This window comes from Cherax quadricarinatus, unplaced genomic scaffold (assembly GCF_038502225.1).
Source record: "Cherax quadricarinatus isolate ZL_2023a unplaced genomic scaffold, ASM3850222v1 Contig217, whole genome shotgun sequence".
Taxonomy (NCBI): Eukaryota; Metazoa; Arthropoda; class Malacostraca; order Decapoda; family Parastacidae; genus Cherax; species Cherax quadricarinatus.
Genome location: NW_027195243.1, coordinates 170,001 through 189,509, shown reverse-complemented (window position 1 = coordinate 189,509; position 19,509 = coordinate 170,001). Strand labels below are relative to the sequence as shown.

Genomic DNA, 19,509 nt, shown 5'->3' with positions numbered 1-19,509 from the left:
ATAGTAAACCTTAAGGGAGCTAGTCCCTTGCTGCCCTCTGCTGTCCCCCTTTGTTTGCTGACCTGATCTATTGTCTTTATTTATAAAATCTATTGTCTTTATTTATACATGGATTATACATGCACTTGTACTAGCCACCCACAAACATGCACTTGTACCAGCCACCCACAAACATGCACTAGTACTAGTCACCCACAAACATGCACTTTTACCAGTCACCCACAAACATGCACTTGTACTAGCCACCCACAAACATGCACTTGAACTTGCCACCCACAAACTTGCACTTGTACTAGCTATTCACAAACATGAACTTGTACTAGTCACCCAAAAACATGCACTTGTATCAGCCACCCATAAACATGCACTTGTACTAGCCACCCACAAACATGCACTTGTACCAGCCACCCACAAATATGCACTTGTACCAGCCACCCACAAACATGCATTTGTTCTAGCCACCCACAAACATGCACTTGTACTAGCCACCCACAAACATGCACTTGTACTAGCCACCCACAAACTTGCACTTGTACTAGCTACCCACAAACATGAACTTGTACTAGTCACCCACAAACATGCACTTGTACCAGCCACCCACAAACATGCACTTGTACTGGCCACCCACAAACATGAACTTGTATTAGCCACCCACAAACATGCACTTGTTTCAACCACCCACAAACATGCACTTGTACCAGCCACCCACAAACATGCACTTGTACTGGCCACCCACAAACATGCACTTGTATTAGCCACCCACAAACATGCACTTGTACTAGCCACCCACAAACATGCACTTGTACTAGCCACCCACAAACATGAACTTGTACTGGTCACCCACAAACATGCACTTGTATCAGCCACCCATAAACATGCACTTGTACTAGCCACCCACAAACATGCACTTGTACTAGCCACCCACAAACATGCACTTGTGCCAGCCACCCACAAACATGCACTAGTACTAGCCACTCACAAACATGCACTTTTACCAGCCACCCACAAACATGCACTTGTACTAGCCACATACAAACATGCACTTGTACTAGCCACCCACAAATATGCACTTGTACTAGGCACCCACAAATATGCACTTGTACTAGCCACCCACAAACATGCACTTGTACCAGCCACCCACAAACATACACTTGTACTATCTACCCACAAACAGGCACTTGTACTAGCCACCCACAAACACGAACTTGTACTAGCCACCCACAAACATGCACTTGTACTAGCCACCCACAAACATGTACTTGTACTAGCCACCCAGAAGCATGCACTTGTACCAGCCACCCACAAACATGGACTTGTACCAGCCACCCACAAACATGCACTTGTACTAGCCACCCACAAACATGCGCTTGTAGTAGCCCCCCAAAAACATGCACTTGTACTAGCCACCCACAAACATGCACTTGTACTAGCCTCCCACAAACATGCACTTGTTCTAGCCACCCACAAACATGCACTTGTACTAGCCACCCACAAACTTGCACTTGTACTAGCCACCCACAACATGCGCTTGTACTAGTCACCCACAAACATGCACTTGTATCAGCCACCCACAAACATGCACTTGTATCAACCACCCAAAAACATGCACTTGTACCAGCCACCCACAAACATGCACTTGTACTAGCTACCCACAGACATGCACTTGTACCAGCCACCTACAAACATGCACTTTTACTAGCCACCCACAAATATGCACTTTTACCATCCACCCACAAACATGCACTTGTACTAGCCATCCACAAACATGCACTTGCACTAGCCACCCACAAACATGCACTTGTACTAGCCACCCACAAACATGCACTTGTACTAGCCAAATACAAACATGCACTTGTACTAGCCACCCACAAACATGCACTTGTACCAGCCACCCACAAACATGCACTTGTACTAGCCACCCACAAACATGCACTTGTACTAGCCAACCACAAACTTGCACTTGTACCAGCCACCCACAAACATGCACTTGTACCGGCCACCCACAAACATGCACTTGTATCAGCCACCATCAAACATGCACTTGTACCAGCCACCCACAAATGTGCACTTGTACTAGCCACCCACAAACATGCACTTGTACCAGCCACACACAAACATGCACTTGTACCAGCCACCCACAAACATACACTTGTATCAACCACCCACAAACATGCACTTGTACCAGCCACCCACAAACATGCACTTGTACTGGCGACCCACAAACATGCACTTGCACTAGCCACCCACAAACATGCACTTGTATCAGCCACCCACAAACATGCACTTGTATCAGCCACCCACAAACATGCACTTGTACCAGCCACCCACAAACATGCACTTGTATTAGCCACCCACAAACATGCACTTGCACTAGCCACCCACAAACATGCACTTGTATCAGCCACCCAGAAACATGCACTTGTATCAGCCACCCACAAACATGCACTTGTACTAGCCACTCATAAACATGCACTTGTACTAGCCACCCACAAACATGCACTTGTACCAGCCACCCACAAACATGCACTAGTACTAGCCACCCACAAACATGCACTTTTACCAGCCAACCACAAACATGCACTTGTACTAGCCACCCACAAACATGCACTTGTACTAGCCACCCACAAACATGCACTTGTACTAGCCACCCACAAACATGCACTTGTACTAGCCACCCACAAACATGCACTTGTACTAGCCACCCACAAACATGCGCTCGTACTAGCCACCCACAAACATGCACTTGTACTGGCCACCCACAAACATGCACTTGTACTAGGCTCCTACAAACATGCGCTTGTGCTAGCCACCGTCAAACATGCACTTGTACTAGCCACCCACAAACATGCACTTGAACTAGCCACCCACAATCATGCACTTGTATCAGCCACTCGCAAACATGCACTTGTACTAGCCACCCACAAACATGCACTTGTATCAGCCACTCACAAACATGGACTTGTACTTGCCACCCACAAACATGCACTTGTACCAGCCACCCACAAACATGCACTTGTACTAGCCACCCACAAACATGCACTTGTACTAGCCACCCACAAACTTGCACTTGTATCAGCCACTCACAAACATGCACTTGTACTAGCCACCCACAAACATGCACTTGTACTAGGCACCCACAAACATGCACTTGTACTAGCAACCCACAAACATGCACTTGTATCAGCCACTCACAAACATGCACTTGTACTAGCCACCCACAAACATGCACTTGTACTAGCCACCCACAAACATGCACTTGTACTAGAAACCCACAAACATGCAATTGTATCAGCCACTCACAAACGTGCACTTGTACTAGCCACCCACAAACATGCACTTGTACTAGCCACCTACAAACATGCACTTGTACTAGCCACCCACAAACATGCACTTGTATCAGCCACTCACAAACATGCACTTGTACTACCCACCCACAAACATGCACTTGTACTAGCCACCCACAAACATGCACTTGTATCAGCCACTCACAAACATGCACTTGTACTAGCCACCCACAAACATGCACTTGTACTAGCCACCCACAAACATGCACTTGTATCAGCCACTCACAAACATGCACTTGTATCAGCCACCCACAAACATGCACTTGTACTAGCCACCCACAAACATGCACTTTTACTAGCCACCCACAAACATGCACTTATATCGGCCACTCACAAACATGCACTTGTATCAACCACTCACAAACATGCACTTGTACTAGCCACCCTCAAACATGCACTTGTACTAGCCACCCACAAACATGCACTTGTATCAGCCACTCACAAACATGCACTTGTACTTGCCACCCACAAACATGCACTTGTACTAGCCATCCACAAACATGCACTTGTACTAGCCACCCACAAACATGCACTTGTACTAGCCACCCACAAACATGCACTTGTACTAGCCACCCACAAACATGCACTTGTACTAGCCACCCACAAACATGCACTTGTACTAGCCACCCACAAACATGCACTTGTACTAGCCACCCACAAACATGCACTTGTACTCGCCACCCACAAACATGCACTTGTACTAGCCACCCACAAACATGCACTTGTACTAGCCACCCACAAACATGCACTTTTATCAGCCACTCACAAACATGCACTTGTACTACCCACCCACAAACATGCACTTGTACTAGCCACCCACAAACATGCACTTGTATCAGCCACTCACAAACATGCACTTGTAATAGCCACCCACAAACATGCACTTGTACTAGCCACCCACAAACATGCACTTGTATCAGCCTCTCACAAACATGCACTTGTATCAGCCACCCACAAACATGCACTTGTACTAGCCACCCACAAACATGCACTTTTACTAGCCACCCACAAACATGCACTTGTGTCGGCCACTCACAAACATGCACTTGTATCAGCCACTCACAAACATGCACTTGTACTAGCCACCCTCAAACATGCACTTGTACTAGCCACCCACAAACATGCACTTGTATCAGCCACTCACAAACATGCACTTGTACTAGCCACCCACAAACATGCACTTGTATCAGCCACTCACAAACATGCACTTGTACTAGCCACCCACAAACATGCACTTGTACTAGCCACCCACAAACATGCACTTGTACTAGCCATCCACAAACCTGCACTTGTACTAGCCACCCACAAACATGCACTTGTACTAGCCACCCACAAACATGCACTTGTACTAGCCACCCACAAACATGCACTTGTACTAGCCACCCACAAACATGCACTTGTACTAGCCACCCACAAACATGCACTTGTACTAGCCACCCACAAACATGCACTTGTACTAGCCACCCACAAACATGCACTTGTACTAGCCACCCACAAACATGCACTTGTACTAGCCACCCACAAACATGCACTTGTACTAGCCACCCACAAACATGCACTTGTACTAGCCACCCACAAACATGCACTTGTACTAGCCACCCACAAACATGCACTTGTACTAGCCACCCACAAACATGCACTTGTACTAGCCACCCACAAACATGCACTTGTACTAGCCACCCACAAACATGCACTTGTACTAGCCACCCACAAACATGCATGATAACCTCACCCAAAACTATTGTGGATAAAATTGTTAGTTTATCATGATACTAAATTACGTTGTGATGTACGTGTAATCCCTACGGGTTTAGCACTCCCAGGCGATGATGATAATAATAAATTACGTTGTTTAAATTGGCCAAATCTTAACTTTGTAAAAAAATAAAATATATCTGTCGACATAGATAATTTTTTGTAATTGTCCAGTAGAATAAATTTAGTTTTTATTTTTTTTTATAAAATTAATGAAGTATGTGTGCATTATTTTATTACTTGTGAGTATAAAAGTTTCATTGAGACTTCACACTAACAAACGGAAGCCAAAACTATATTACAAAAATCCAACCATAAATGGTTAGAACTAGAACCATTAATTTTAAAGAGGTGGAGGAGTAAGCCAGTTGAAGGCCTCGGTCAGACGACCGAAAGCTTCAATGGCGGGTCTTCATTTGACAAAGACCCGCTTTAGGAAGCAAGTATCCTGTTTCCTGAAGAACCTTACACACACACACACACATATATATATATATATATATATATATATATATATATATATATATATATATATATATATATATATATATATATATATATATATATATATTTTCATTCTCATCCTCTGCATGCATCAGCCTTACTAGAGATTTGAACAATGCAAGGAATTCGCGAGATGCATGCAGGGGATGAGATGAAAAGCTGTAAGCCTTCTCCTTGAAAGCTGGCTGCCTTGGATCAAACGTGTAACGCAAGCTACACGCCAAGGTATTGTCCAGTGTGGGTAGATTGGTAAAGCACTGCGTACCTTGTCCTAAGGTTCGTAGGTTCGAGTCTCCTTCAGCCAGAGATCAGTGTTTATATATATATATATATATATATATATATATATATATATATATATATATATATATATATATATATATATATATATATATTGATAGATATATTGAACAAACGTCCTAAAGCCATTGCCTTACCAGGTGAGAAGATGGGTATAACAGACTTATTGCCCTATTGTATCCCATTTGAACCTGGTACCAGACCTATTTATATACCTGCATACACCATGCCTCATTCACAAGTTGCTGTCGCAGAAGAATTGATCAATCAGATGCTTAATAATGGAGTTATTGCACCTAGCAATTCTCCCTGGAATGTACCTTTGATTCTAGTACCTAAGAAGGACGGTACTTGGCGCCCAGTGATTGACTTTAGGAAGTTAAATGCAAAGACTATCCCAGATTGCTTCCCACTTCCTGTACTTGGTTAAATTTTACGTAACATTGGAGATAACAGTCTTTTCGACCCTGGACTTGTTACAAATGTTTTGGCAAGTTCCTCTTCACGAGGACAGCCAAGAGCTAACTGCATTTTCCACTCCTACAGGTCATTATCTCTTCCTCCGTATGACCTTTGGGTTATGATCTTCACCTATCACATTCTCGAGGCTCATGACTAATATCTTTAGAGGTCTCATAGAAAATGCACTTATGGTGTTCATGTCTGAAGACGTGGATATGCACTTGAAAAGACTTGTAGTACTTGGTAAGCTTGAAGAAGCCAATTTAAAGATCAAACTGTCTAAATGTCAATTTTTCAGATCAAAAATCAAGTTTCTGGGTCACATAGTCACTCCTAGAGGGGTTACAACTGACCAAAGTAACTGCAGTACTAAGTTTTCCATTTCCCAAAACTGCTGATGCCATAACATCCTTTGTGGGCTTAGCAGGTTTTTATAGATCTTTCATTGCCAATTTTTCTTCAATAGTATCTCCACTAACTGAATTGCTTAAGAAAGAAGCTCCTTTCGTTTGGACCTTCCGTCAAGAAAGAGCATTCCAAACTCTAAAAGAAATGCTAACAGTTTTGAAATTTCCAGAATTTTCTAAGCCCTTCTACCTGACAACTGATGCTAGTTCAATTGGCATAGGTGCTGTACTAGCTCAGAGGACTGATGGCAAGTACAATACAGTTGTATTTGCTAGCCGAGTCCTTACGAAGGCTGAACGTAATTATACAGTAACTGAGCAAGAAGCTTTAGCAATAATATGGTCTTTAAAGCACTTCCAAGACATTATTTATCAGTACTCTGTTCATGTCTTGACAGACCACGCTCCACTGATACCTTTATTCCAGAACAAACAACCTACTGGAAGATTAGCCAGATGGACCTTGACTATCCAAGAGTTCAATCCCACCTTTGAACACTTACCTGGCAAGTCAAATGTAGTCGCAGATGCCTTATTGTGACATGTTAGTATAGTAACTGCAGACCCTCCATTTACTGCCGAGGATGTAAAGAATACTCAACGAACAGATCCCATGTGGTGTGGTGTGATTCGATTCCTGCTCCAGGAAGATCTTATTCTGACTGTGAAGCCACCAGCACCCATCAGTGACTTTATCATGAACCAGAATTACTGTATCGCACAGCCGAGCTGGGTACTCCTAGCAGACGGGTATACCAGTTAGTAATTCTACAGACACTAGTGATGTAGCCTTACAGCTAGTTCACAATGTACCAGGTGTTGCACACCCTGGTATGGATCGTTCAGTAAAACAAGCCAGATTGAAATATACTTTTGGCCTCATATGGCAACTGATATTTCTGAGTATGTTAAGAAATGTAGTGTCTGCATGCAACACAAAGGCAATGTTCATGGTACTAATCCAATCCAGGTGTATCCAACTACTAGCGAACCTTGGGAAAGAGCTGCGCTTGATCTGTTAACTAATTTCCAAAGTTCCCTCAAAGGCAACAAACATCTGTGTGTTGTGGTAGATCATTTCACCAGATATTGTGAGTTAGTTCCTATTGCAGATAAGACTGCCGAGACTGTAGCTAAAGAGTTTAAAGAACGCATTATCTGCAGGCAGACTTTTAAGTCCTCAGTAACCGATAATGGAGGTGAATTCGGTAATGAGATTCTTGAAAATTTGTGTACCTTGTGCAAGATCTCTAAATCTACCATTGTTCCTTACCATCCTGCCAGTAATGGGTTAGTGGAACGAACCAATAAGAAAGTACTTGATGTCTTGAGAGCCACTATCAATCCCAATAGTGAAACTTGGGATGAAGTTATACCTGATGTGCAGTGTGCCATGAATTCTGCTTACAATGTTTCTGTAGGTGACACTCCACATTATGCATTGTACGGTGTAGATAAGCATTTGTCTTATGAGTTGTTATATTCTATCTCGAAACCAAATTACAGCCCTGATGATTTCATAGCAACTCATACCAGCTTAGCTCAAAGTGTTTTTAGAAGAATCTGTGAAACACTTCATAAATCAACCGCAGAATTTACAAGTCACTAATACTCGAGCAAAGCCGACCAAAATCAAAGTAGGTTCAAGAGTTATGCTGACTAACTTTAACAAAACGTCTACAGTACCTAAGCTTGATCAAAAGTTTGTTGGTCCATATCGAGTAGTTGAACATATCAATGGAAATGAGTATAAGGTTAGAGAAATTAGAACTGGTCAGTGTAAAGAATCGCATTTAGATCATATGAAGTTAGTATGTGATGATAATGATGTTCCAACCCAGACTAATGTGACAGACTCTGACAATCCTTCTGCCTCTGTACCCTCTACCTTTAATACTCGGTCAAACGATCAACCTGAATGTCGTTATTCCCTACATACACGACAAGTATTGAGAAATCCTCAGGTATCATTTGTAAATACCAATTCACATCTGCCTCAACCATGGCATGAGTTCGCCAGTGCAACAGGGTTTGATCCTCCCAGAGATGACACCCATTCTGCATATGTCAATCTCACCCTAGCAGAGTTGGGATTGGAAATAAATGGTATAAAATACCGACACAATGGCAATATAAACACAAATGCAGTATAATGTGATCCTTTATTGACTACGTTTCGCCCACACAGTGGGCTTTTTCAAGTCAAACGAAACGTAGTCAATAAAGGATCACATTATACTGCATTTGTGTTTATATTGCCAGAGTTGGGATTAAATGTAAATAACCTGTATAGATGATTAATATAGTCTCAAATGTATTTCTATTGTCTGCTACAACATCAACTTATTAATATCCAAGAATTTCTTTTTGTGTGTTCAAGTTCTCTCCCAATTTGAGATTTAACAGTTTACATTTGGGTGCACCAACTCTGCCTTTTCTGTTAAACACCTCTTTCTTTGTACATATCCTTCCTCAGAATCCATAGATCACATGAATACAGACCGATCGATCATTTTTTTATATCACTTTTATTGTATAATCCCAATGTTGAGCCTCATTCTATGAATTGCGATATATAATACCTTGTAATGCATTACAATATGTTCCATTACATTAGCTTCCATCCCGATATTCTCCTTATGTGCGTTACAATGTTCAACTGTTGTGTACTTTGACATTGTATAGAATCAGCCCAAAGCCATACACCTGTTGCCTCTAGTTTGTATTACCTGTATGTCGGGACGCCATACATTAGCGTCGCTAAGCTCTCAGTAGTATCTACCAGCAGTATCTACCAGTAGTATCAGTTACCAGTAGTATTAGTTACCAGTAGTGTCAGTAGTAATGCCTCAACCAACAGTTACTGATTCACTGCTGTGTGAATCACTGACTGTTATTCACTGACTGTTACTGCTGACCTAGTAGGTTTTGAATGCAGCTTACCCTCCGAGGCGCTCAGCAAGGCAGTTCAAATAGAGACGTAAGTGAGAAGACAGGTCAGGCCTGGCGTTCCCATATATTCCATCTAAAATACGTACGAGACCATCCGACGTGAGTGTTTATTACCCAATCCATGTTACGAACCCCCACACGACAGTACATCTCATTCATGTAGTCGTACGTCTCATTCATGCACTCATACGTCTCATTCATACAGTCATACGTCTCATTCATATAGTCGTACGTCTCATTCATATAGTCGTTCGTCTCATTCATACAGTCATATGTCTCTTTCATACAGTTATATGTCTCTTAATCATAGTCATACGTCTCATTCATGCACTTATACGTCTCATTCATACAGTTATACGTTTCATTCATACAATCATACGTCTCATTCGTACAGTTATACTCTCCTTCATACGTCTCATTCTAATGTTAAACATTAATTTCCACTTGTGCAGTAGCTGACAGCACCGAGGGGCTCCTAATGAGTGAGTTGCTCTCAATCTGCCTCTGAAAATCCTGTGTAAAACACAACCTACGTGCGTAAATCCAACCAGATTAAGGTTTTACTAATAATCATCTAGGCAATTATTATATTTGTTTTTTTTTTCTGGCATCTTGAGCGTTCAGGATTCCTGCGTACTACTTCTTGGAACTCTACCCCTCCCAAAGGCTTCCCCACTACCCAAGTGCTTCCCAACCTCCTCGGCCCCTACCCCGAAATGTACCCAACTTCCCAGCCCCACTCCTCAACATATCCTACACCCCACTCCCACCCCCACCCAAGTATTCCCACTCCTATTTGTCCTCATCCCTGAACCAACCCACCACCCCTGCCCTTACATCAGTAATTACTCACCACCCGCGCCCTTTCCTCAATAATTACTTACCACCCCTGCCCTTACCTCAGTAATTACTCATCACCCCAGCCTCCACCCTGTTATTACATCTCTCCCTCTGCCCTAGCTCTAGTTTCTACTCACCGACCCTTGTATTTTCTCACCCTTCGTTTCCCCACCAAAACAGCTCTTGCTATAAATAATCTTTGTTTCGTGAAGGAAATAATTGACTTTGAATATACATTGGTCTATATATATATATGTTTATAGGTATATAAGTGTAAGTATAATTTTTTTACATTTTACAATTTTTGTTATTTCGTTCTTTGATAGTGATATCTTCATTAATTCCATTTCTCCTGCGTGTAGTAGAGGCTATCCTAAGAGATGATAATTCCCAGGTATCACTAGAAGGTATGGGAATACTTACCACTTGTAGAAGGTATGGGAATACCTACCCTTGTAGAAGGTATGGGAATACCTACCCTTGTAGAAGGTATGGGAATACCTACCACTTGTAGAAGGTATGGGAATACCTACCCTTGTAGAAGGTATGGGAATACCTACCACTTGTAGAAGGTATGGGAATACCTACCCTTGTAGAAGGTATGGGAATACCTACCACTTGTAGAAGGTATGGGAATACCTACCCTTGTAGAAGGTATGGGAATACCTACCACTTGTAGAAGGTATGGGAATACCTACCCTTGTAGAAGGTATGGGAATACCTACCACTTGTAGAAGGTATGGGAATACCTACCCTTGTAGAAGGTATGGGAATACCTACCACTTGTAGAAGGTATGGGAATATCTACCCTTGTAGAAGGTATGGGAATACCTACCACTTGTAGAAGGTATGGGAATACCTACCCTTGTAGAAGGTATGGGAATACCTACCACTTGTAGAAGGTATGGAAATACCTACCCTTGTAGAAGGTATGGGAATACCTACCACTTGTAGAAGGTATGGGAATATCTACCCTTGTAGAAGGTATGGGAATACCTACCACTTGTAGAAGGTATGGGAATACCTACCCTTGTAGAAGGTATGGGAATACCTACCACTTGTAGAAGGTATGGGAATACCTACCCTTGTAGAAGGTATGGGAATACCTACCACTTGTAGAAGGTATGGGAATACCTACCCTTGTAGAAGGTATGGGAATACCTACCACTTGTAGAAGGTATGGGAATACCTACCCTTGTAGAAGGTATGGGAATACCTACCACTTGTAGAAGGTATGGGAATATCTACCCTTGTAGAAGGTATGGGAATACCTACCACTTGTAGAAGGTATGGGAATACCTACCCTTGTAGAAGGTATGGGAATACCTACCACTTGTAGAAGGTATGGGAATACCTACCCTTGTAGAAGGTATGGGAATACCTACCACTTGTAGAAGGTATGGGAATACGTACCCTTGTAGAAGGTATGGGAATACCTACCAGTTGTAGAAGGTAGGGGAATACCTACCCTTGTAGAAGGTATGGAATACCTACCACTTGTAGAAGGTATGGGAATACCTACCCTTGTAGAAGGTATGGGAATACCTACCCTTGTAGAAGGTATGGAATACCTACCACTTGTAGAAGGTATGGGAATACCTACCCTTGTAGAAGGTATGGGAATACCTACCCTTGTAGAAGGTATGGAATACCTACCACTTGTAGAAGGTATGGGAATACCTACCCTTGTAGAAGGTATGGGAATACCTACCACTTGTAGAAGGTATGGGAATACCTACCACTTGTAGAAGGTATGGGAATACCTACCCTTGTAGAAGGTATGGAATACCTACCACTTGTAGAAGGTATGAGAATACCTACCCTTGTAGAAGGTATGGGAATACCTACCCTTGTAGAAGGTATGGAATACCTACCACTTGTAGAAGGTATGGGAATACCTACCCTTGTAGAAGGTATGGGAATACCTACCACTTGTAGAAGGTATGGGAATACCTACCCTTGTAGAAGGTATGGAATACCTACCACTTGTAGAAGGTATGGGAATACCTACCATTTGTAGAAGGTATGGGAATACCTACCCTTGTAGAAGGTATGGAATACCTACCACTAGTAGATAAAGACTTAATAGTGGTAATTGAATAATTTAGTCAGACAACATTTCTGTGTTGATTGTTATGAATCACAGTTACACAGTCTGTGTTGAAAATTATGAGTCACAGTCACAGACTGTGTTGAATGTCATGAGTCACAGTCACACAGGACCACTGCCGCTCCCAGTTGGCAAAACCTGAAGCATGTGTACCTCTCAGAACTACCAATTACTACTACTCAGTGAACTAATGTGGACCACTAGTGATCCTGCTGCAGTTCACTCTTGTTTCTATGCTTATATTTTATACTTGACTATAATATATGCTCTTCATGACTCACGAAGTGGTAATAACACGATTGTAAACATGCAAACCCCACCCGTTCCTTGTTTTTTTTTTTTATGCTCTTCTCTCTAGCTTAGACAACTGTGCTAAAACTACGTATGATCGATTACACTTGTAAAATCCTGTTGCGAAGGTGAAATGTCTGAACAAAGACTGTAATTGTTTCCGTGACTTCATCATCTGAATTCCCAAGTAATAGTGACTCCAGCTCTGAGGGAGCGAAACCTTTGAAGCTTGTGTAGCTACTGAATTCTTAATAAAATACGTACATTTTCCTCGTTGCCCTACTGATGTTTCCTAACTTAGGATGACAAATTTATCGCTTGATGTTCGAAATCCTCTTGTGTGATGGAACACGACAGGGAAACATCTAGATTTTGTTCCTGCAGTGTAACTACCATGTGGAATAGGGAAGCAGCACACTGAGGATGTCTGATGGAGTCTCAAGTCAGAACAAGTCTTGGACACTGAAACCGGTCCCGGATTGCGAAGGAAACCCTAGATTATGAAGTCAGAAGAGGCCCCGGACTCGGAAGCCAGCCCCGGCTTCGGCCTCGGATCGATTCCACCTGTGTCCTTCTCATGCATTAGCTGAGCGCATGTATATATAAAGGCAAGTGGCGAGTGAGTTAAATCAGTTCTTAGTCTTCGCTGCTAACACTGACAAGGGGAGCTCCTCTTCACCAAGTCTCCACCATGAAGTTTGTGAGTCTTCATCATTTACAAGTCTGCATATAACTGAGCATTATTACATAAACATTATAAACGAATAAGCTCTTTTGTCTGAAATCAATTTGTGGTGTAACTATTACTGCATAATAAGTGAAGAAATCTGAATGTAAATGTGGTGTTTGGAAAGTTATAATTCAGAGACTTTTTGTGATAGTTTCTCCTTCATCTAGAAAAAAAAATGGAGTAAGACAGGTAGGTTATTAAGAAGGATGTTTAAAGCTGAAATGGATGGAAGGTTTAGGGGACGTCTGACTGACGCCATGAAGGAGGTTTTGAGAGGCCAGACATCAACATCCTGCATTATGTGATGCTGTGAGCTCAGAATAGTTTTTAAATATAAAACCTGATAATTATTAGGAGAACGGTGGAGCACCTGGAAAACAGAAGACTCATTCAGACAAGACAACCAGCACTGGTTTAGAGAAAGAAGGTCCTGTTGATGAATCTGTGGGAACTCTACTACAGGTTAGCAGTGAAAAAAAAACGGGAGAGAGATATAGGTGGACTACATACACATTCCTGAACTGTAAGCTAGTGTAAGATAATGTATTGCACCGTTAACTGATGAACAAACTAGAAAAGCAGGCAGGGATAACAGCAAAGTTCTCAATGGATAGAAGAATAATCAAGAGAGAGGAGATATAGGAATGGTCAAGCTGGATGTATCAGGAGCAGACATGAGTGACTATATACTTACTTTCATATACGTAAACGACATGACAGAAAAGAAAATTGTCTGTATTTCATGAGTTGAGAATTATGATAACTAATAAGGAGAATAACAACTGCAGAGAATGAAGGAACAACATAATTCAGACACAGCTAATAAAATTCAGCCCCAACAAATGTGAGGTTATGAAAAACGGGAAAGAAGTTTAGGCTAGTGATCCACAGGAAGACTGCTAACCTCAAGCAAGGAGGACCCTAGAGTACAATATAGAATATAGATGAACAGGAATCCGTCAGTGGAGAATGAATTCCCTGCAAATGTAATTCAGGACTATGTACGTTAAATATCACACCTGTCATAGAATATGCAGCACCTGCCTACGGGAAGTACCTAATCATGTGTTTAAATAACTAGAGAAAGTTCAGGGATTTACAGTAGTATTGACTCCTATATAAAGTTTTAAGGAGTACACAGCAGGAGTCACGAGACAACAAACTAATGAGCATATAGTTAACAGGTCGGGACATGAGTTGAGATTCAACTCCTACAACCAGGACTAGGTGAGTATGCGTTCCTGGACAGACGTTTGGACAAATCTCCTTACACATGCTGCCCTTGACATCCTAGCAAATAAAAGCGTGCAGTAACATTTTTGGAGATGGTCAACTTGTTATTATGTAGAAACAAGGAAGCATTAGGCAGCTGTGTGTTTACCTGGAGAGAGAGAGAGTTCCGGGGGTCAACGCCCCCGCGGCCCGGTCTGTGACCAGGCCTCCTGGTGGATCAGCGCCTGATCAACCAGGTAGTTACAGCAGCAGAACAATACTCGTGTCTCATCTTCATTATCACTATTTACAACTGATATGTTTTTTCCACTCAGAATACGAACTATTAATTGCTAGGCAATGTTCCTATGGCATTCTGATTCACTTAACTAAAACGAATTTCCTTACCTTAAGCATTTTTGTTCATATTAGGATGTTTCTCATGGTACAATAATTGAAACATTTCTGTCCATATATTATTACGATGTTCCACACTGTACCATACCAAAATACCTCTGAGAATACAGTATTTAGAGGTTGCAGATGATACTAGTTAAGCTAATGTTTCTCAACAAGGAGGTGACTCGTGGGACTTTATTATAAATGATAATTGGAGAATATGATACACAACTTCTAAAATAATATTAAACTACAGTAACTTTAACTAAAAACTATACTAGAGGTGTTAGTATGATATGGTGTTGACATTCTATGTTAATGAGCTTTTATGGTGTGTCAGGTGCTGATGCTGGCGCTGCTGACTGTGGCGAACTGCCGAAGCTTATTTGATGGAGGAGACGAAGTGGAGGTCGCCGAGACTGACAGGTACACCCCACCCACACCCCTCCATCACTCCACTCACCCCTCCAACACCCCACCCTCACCCCTCCAACACTATTCTCACCCCTTCAACAACCCACCCTCACTCCTACACTCCAGCCTCACCCCTCCAACATTCCACCCTCACCCTTCCAACACTTCAGCCTCATCCCTTCAATACCCTCCTTCCCCTCCAAAACACCACCCTCACCCCTCCACCCTCACCCTTCCAACACTCCAACCTCATCCCTCAAACACTCCCTCCTCACTCCTCCAACACTCCAGTCTCCTCACTCCTCCAACACTCCAGCCTCCTCACTCCTCCAACACTCCAGCCTCCTCACTCCTCCAACACTCCAGCCTCCTCACTCCTACAACTCTCCAGTCTTCTCACTCCCCCAACACTCCAGCCTTCTCACTCCTCCAACACTCCAGCCTCCTCACTCCTCCAACACTCCAGCCTCCTCACTCCTCCAGCACTCCAGCCTCCTCACTCCTCCAACACTCCAGCCTCCTCACTCCTCCAACACTCCAGCCTCCTCACTCCTCCAAAACTCCAGCCTCCTCACTCCTCCAACACTCCAGCCTCCTCACTCCTCCAAAACTCCAGCCTCCTCACTTCTCCAACACTCCAGCCTCCCTGTCCCCAGTGTCTCATGGACACTTTGTAATATATTAACACGCAAAGTTTTTCCTCAATTAAAATATTTAGTGATATATTTAATACTTTATGAGTTTCACTTAAAATGGAGAACTTAAAAAAAAATTAAATCCGTCTACTATTGTGGTTACATTTAATTATTGATAATATCTTCTCGTATTGCACTAGGTTAATAAATGAAAATGAGGATCGACCATCGGCATTCCATGAGAAGGGCTCCCCGCTGTCTCCAGAGTCTGCCACTGCTCTTGTTCTTCCCTCACCATATAAGAAGGTAGACCTCGAGACAAAGGGACGCGGTCTGGTGTCCCACGAATCAGAGAGGAATGAATTGCCATCTTCATTCCATGAGAAGGGCTCCCCGCTATCTCCTGAATCTGCCACTGCTCTTGTTCTTCCTTCAGCATATAAGAAGGTAGACCTCGAGACGAAGGGACGCGGTCTGTTGTCCCATGAATCAGAGAGGAGTGAATTGCCATCTTCATTCCATGAGAAGGGCTCCCCGCTGTCTCCTGAGTCTGCCACTGCTCTTGTTCTTCCCTCAGCATATGAAAAAGTGGACCTCGATTCAGAGGGACATGAACTGTCATCCTCATTCCATGAGAAGGGCTCGTCTCTCTCCCCAGAGTCTGCTACTGCTCTTGTTCTTCCTTCACAATATGAAACAGTGGACCTCGATTCGGAGATTTTCGATTTGTCGTCTTCATTCCATGAGAAGGGTTCTTCGCTCTCCCCTGAGTCTGCTACTGCCCTCGTTCTTCCTTCAGCATATAAAGTAGTGGACCTCGACTGAAACTCACGCGAGTTGTCATTCTCATTTACAAGGTTTCCCCACTCTCCCGCAAGTCTATGACGCCGAAGCTGTGCTGAGCGAGATATGCTTGAGAGCAAGTGTGGATATAAGTGTGTCAAGCACTAGTTTAGCGGAACCTGATGAAGGAAATCAGTTTATGACTTCCTAAGAAATTTATTGCTAATAGCTTGACTATAATTTATAATAAATAAGAATTTAAAAATTTCAAAGTTTCATTTAGAAAAATAATTTTGTATATTATGTGTACACATATTTACTCTCAATGAAAGAGAATCCAACTGCTTTCTAACACATTCCCAAGAATCATAACAATAACTGGCTGTATAAAAAGATTGCACAGCTCAGTAAGTCTCACTTTGGAATAAAATAACTCATTTTGATGCACTACTGAAAATTAAGAAAAAACATACTTAATCAAGCGAAACGTTGTAATATAAAGTACCTATACTGTGTCAAAATATCTTATTCCAGATGGGGAGTCATTACAATTCTTTCCTCCTTAAGTCAGGTCACGTCAAGAGTAACTCGTCTCTCAACTTATATTAAATCACATAGTAAATACATATAGTAAATCACCATATAAAGTCCTGAAACTGAGTAATAATTACGCACACACACACACACACACACACACACACACACACACACACACACACCCACACACACACACACAAACAGGTGACACACACACACACACACACACACACACACACACACACACACATATATATATATATATATATATATATATATATATATATATATATATATATATATATATATATATATATATATATATATATACAGATATATGCAGAACAAAAATTGTGAAAAAAGCAGTGGCCTTCCAAACCCTTTCGTGATACCTCACATTATCACAGAACTGTAAAATTAAAAGATCAGCGAAAGGCATTTAAGGACGAGATTACACCTCACAGTCAACTTACAACACCTGAGCCTTTATGATGCAGGTAGGTGGTCAGGGACCTTTCAGATAAGTCCTTGACCTGCCTTCTGCTGATCTTGTGTTTTTATAGTTCCTTGATAATGTGGGATATCACAAAAGCGTTTGGAAGTTCATTGTTTTTTCACAGTGGTTGTTCTGAGAATTCTGAACATTGTAAAAATCTCTCGTCGGTTGACGCATGCTGGGGTTGAGATGAAGAGCTGAAAACCACTTGCCTGAAGGCTGGCTGCCTTGGACCAAAACGTCTAGCTATATATATATAAATATGAATATATATATATATATATATATATATATATATATATATATATATATATATATATATATATATATATATATACAGTGGTCCCTCGTTGTTCGTAATTAATCCGTTCCTGGAGTCGTTACTACAAACGAAATTTACGATTTACGAATCAATTTTCCCCATAAGAAATAATGTAAATACAATTAATCCGTTCCTGACACCCAGAAGTATTAAAACAAAAAAATTTTTAACATGAAATATGCATGTAGTACATAAACAATACAATGGGAAATGATGAATGAAACATTAACAGCATAACACTTACCTTTATTGGAGATTCTTCTTAGTGTATGGGAGACTGGAGGAGGAGAGAGAGTGGATTGTTTATAGTTTGGAAGGGGAATCCCCTTCCATCAACACCTCAGGTACCATTTGCTTTTCTGGGGTTGCTTCTCTTCTCTGTTTCTTAATGCCACTAGGACCACCTTGAGAGTCACTGGAGTCCTGTTTCACAAAATAACTGTGGAGTGAGCTCTGTTTCTGGCATCTCTTTAACACTTCCCTAAAATGGCCCAAGACTTTGTCACTGTACATGTTGCCAACCTAGCTTGCAACAACCTTGTTAGGGTGATGTTTCTCCATAAAGCTTTCCATCTTACCCCACATAGTAAAAATCTCTTTAATTTCTGAAGAAGGCACCTTCTTCCATCTCTCTTCCTCCTCCTCTGCAGCAAGATTCTGAGCTGCGATGTGTTGCTCTTCATGCTGAAGCTTTTGCAGCTCCTCAGTGGTGAGCTCTTCATTGTCGTCTTCCACCAATTCTTCCACATCCTCCAAACTCACATCCAACCCCATGGAACTCCCCAGTGCCACAATTGATTTTACAACAGACATAGGCTCATTAGGGTCAGTCCCAAATTCTTCAAAATCCCTCTTGTCGACACAATCTGGCCACAATTTTCTCCAGGCAGAGTTCAAAGTCCTGGTAGTCACTCCCTCCCAAGCCATACCTATAAGGGTTATGCAGTGGAGGATGCTGAAGTGTTCTCTCCAAAATTCCCTTAGGGTCATGTGAGTGTCTGTGGTCACAGTCAAGC

At 42.1% G+C, this 19,509-nt stretch overlaps 1 protein-coding gene across 1 annotated transcript; it reads left to right on the top strand.

The window, feature by feature from the left end:
* Positions 1 to 13,551: 13,551 nt before the first annotated feature.
* LOC128705210 (uncharacterized) lies at positions 13,552 to 17,403 on the top strand. The gene is made up of 3 exons (XM_053800438.2): positions 13,552 to 13,665; positions 15,647 to 15,732; positions 16,556 to 17,403. The coding sequence occupies exons 1-3, from the start codon at positions 13,657 to 13,659 to the stop codon at positions 17,178 to 17,180; spliced, it is 720 nt and encodes a 239-aa protein (XP_053656413.2). The 5' UTR covers positions 13,552 to 13,656; the 3' UTR covers positions 17,181 to 17,403.
* The last annotated feature ends 2,106 nt before the right edge of the window (positions 17,404 to 19,509 follow it).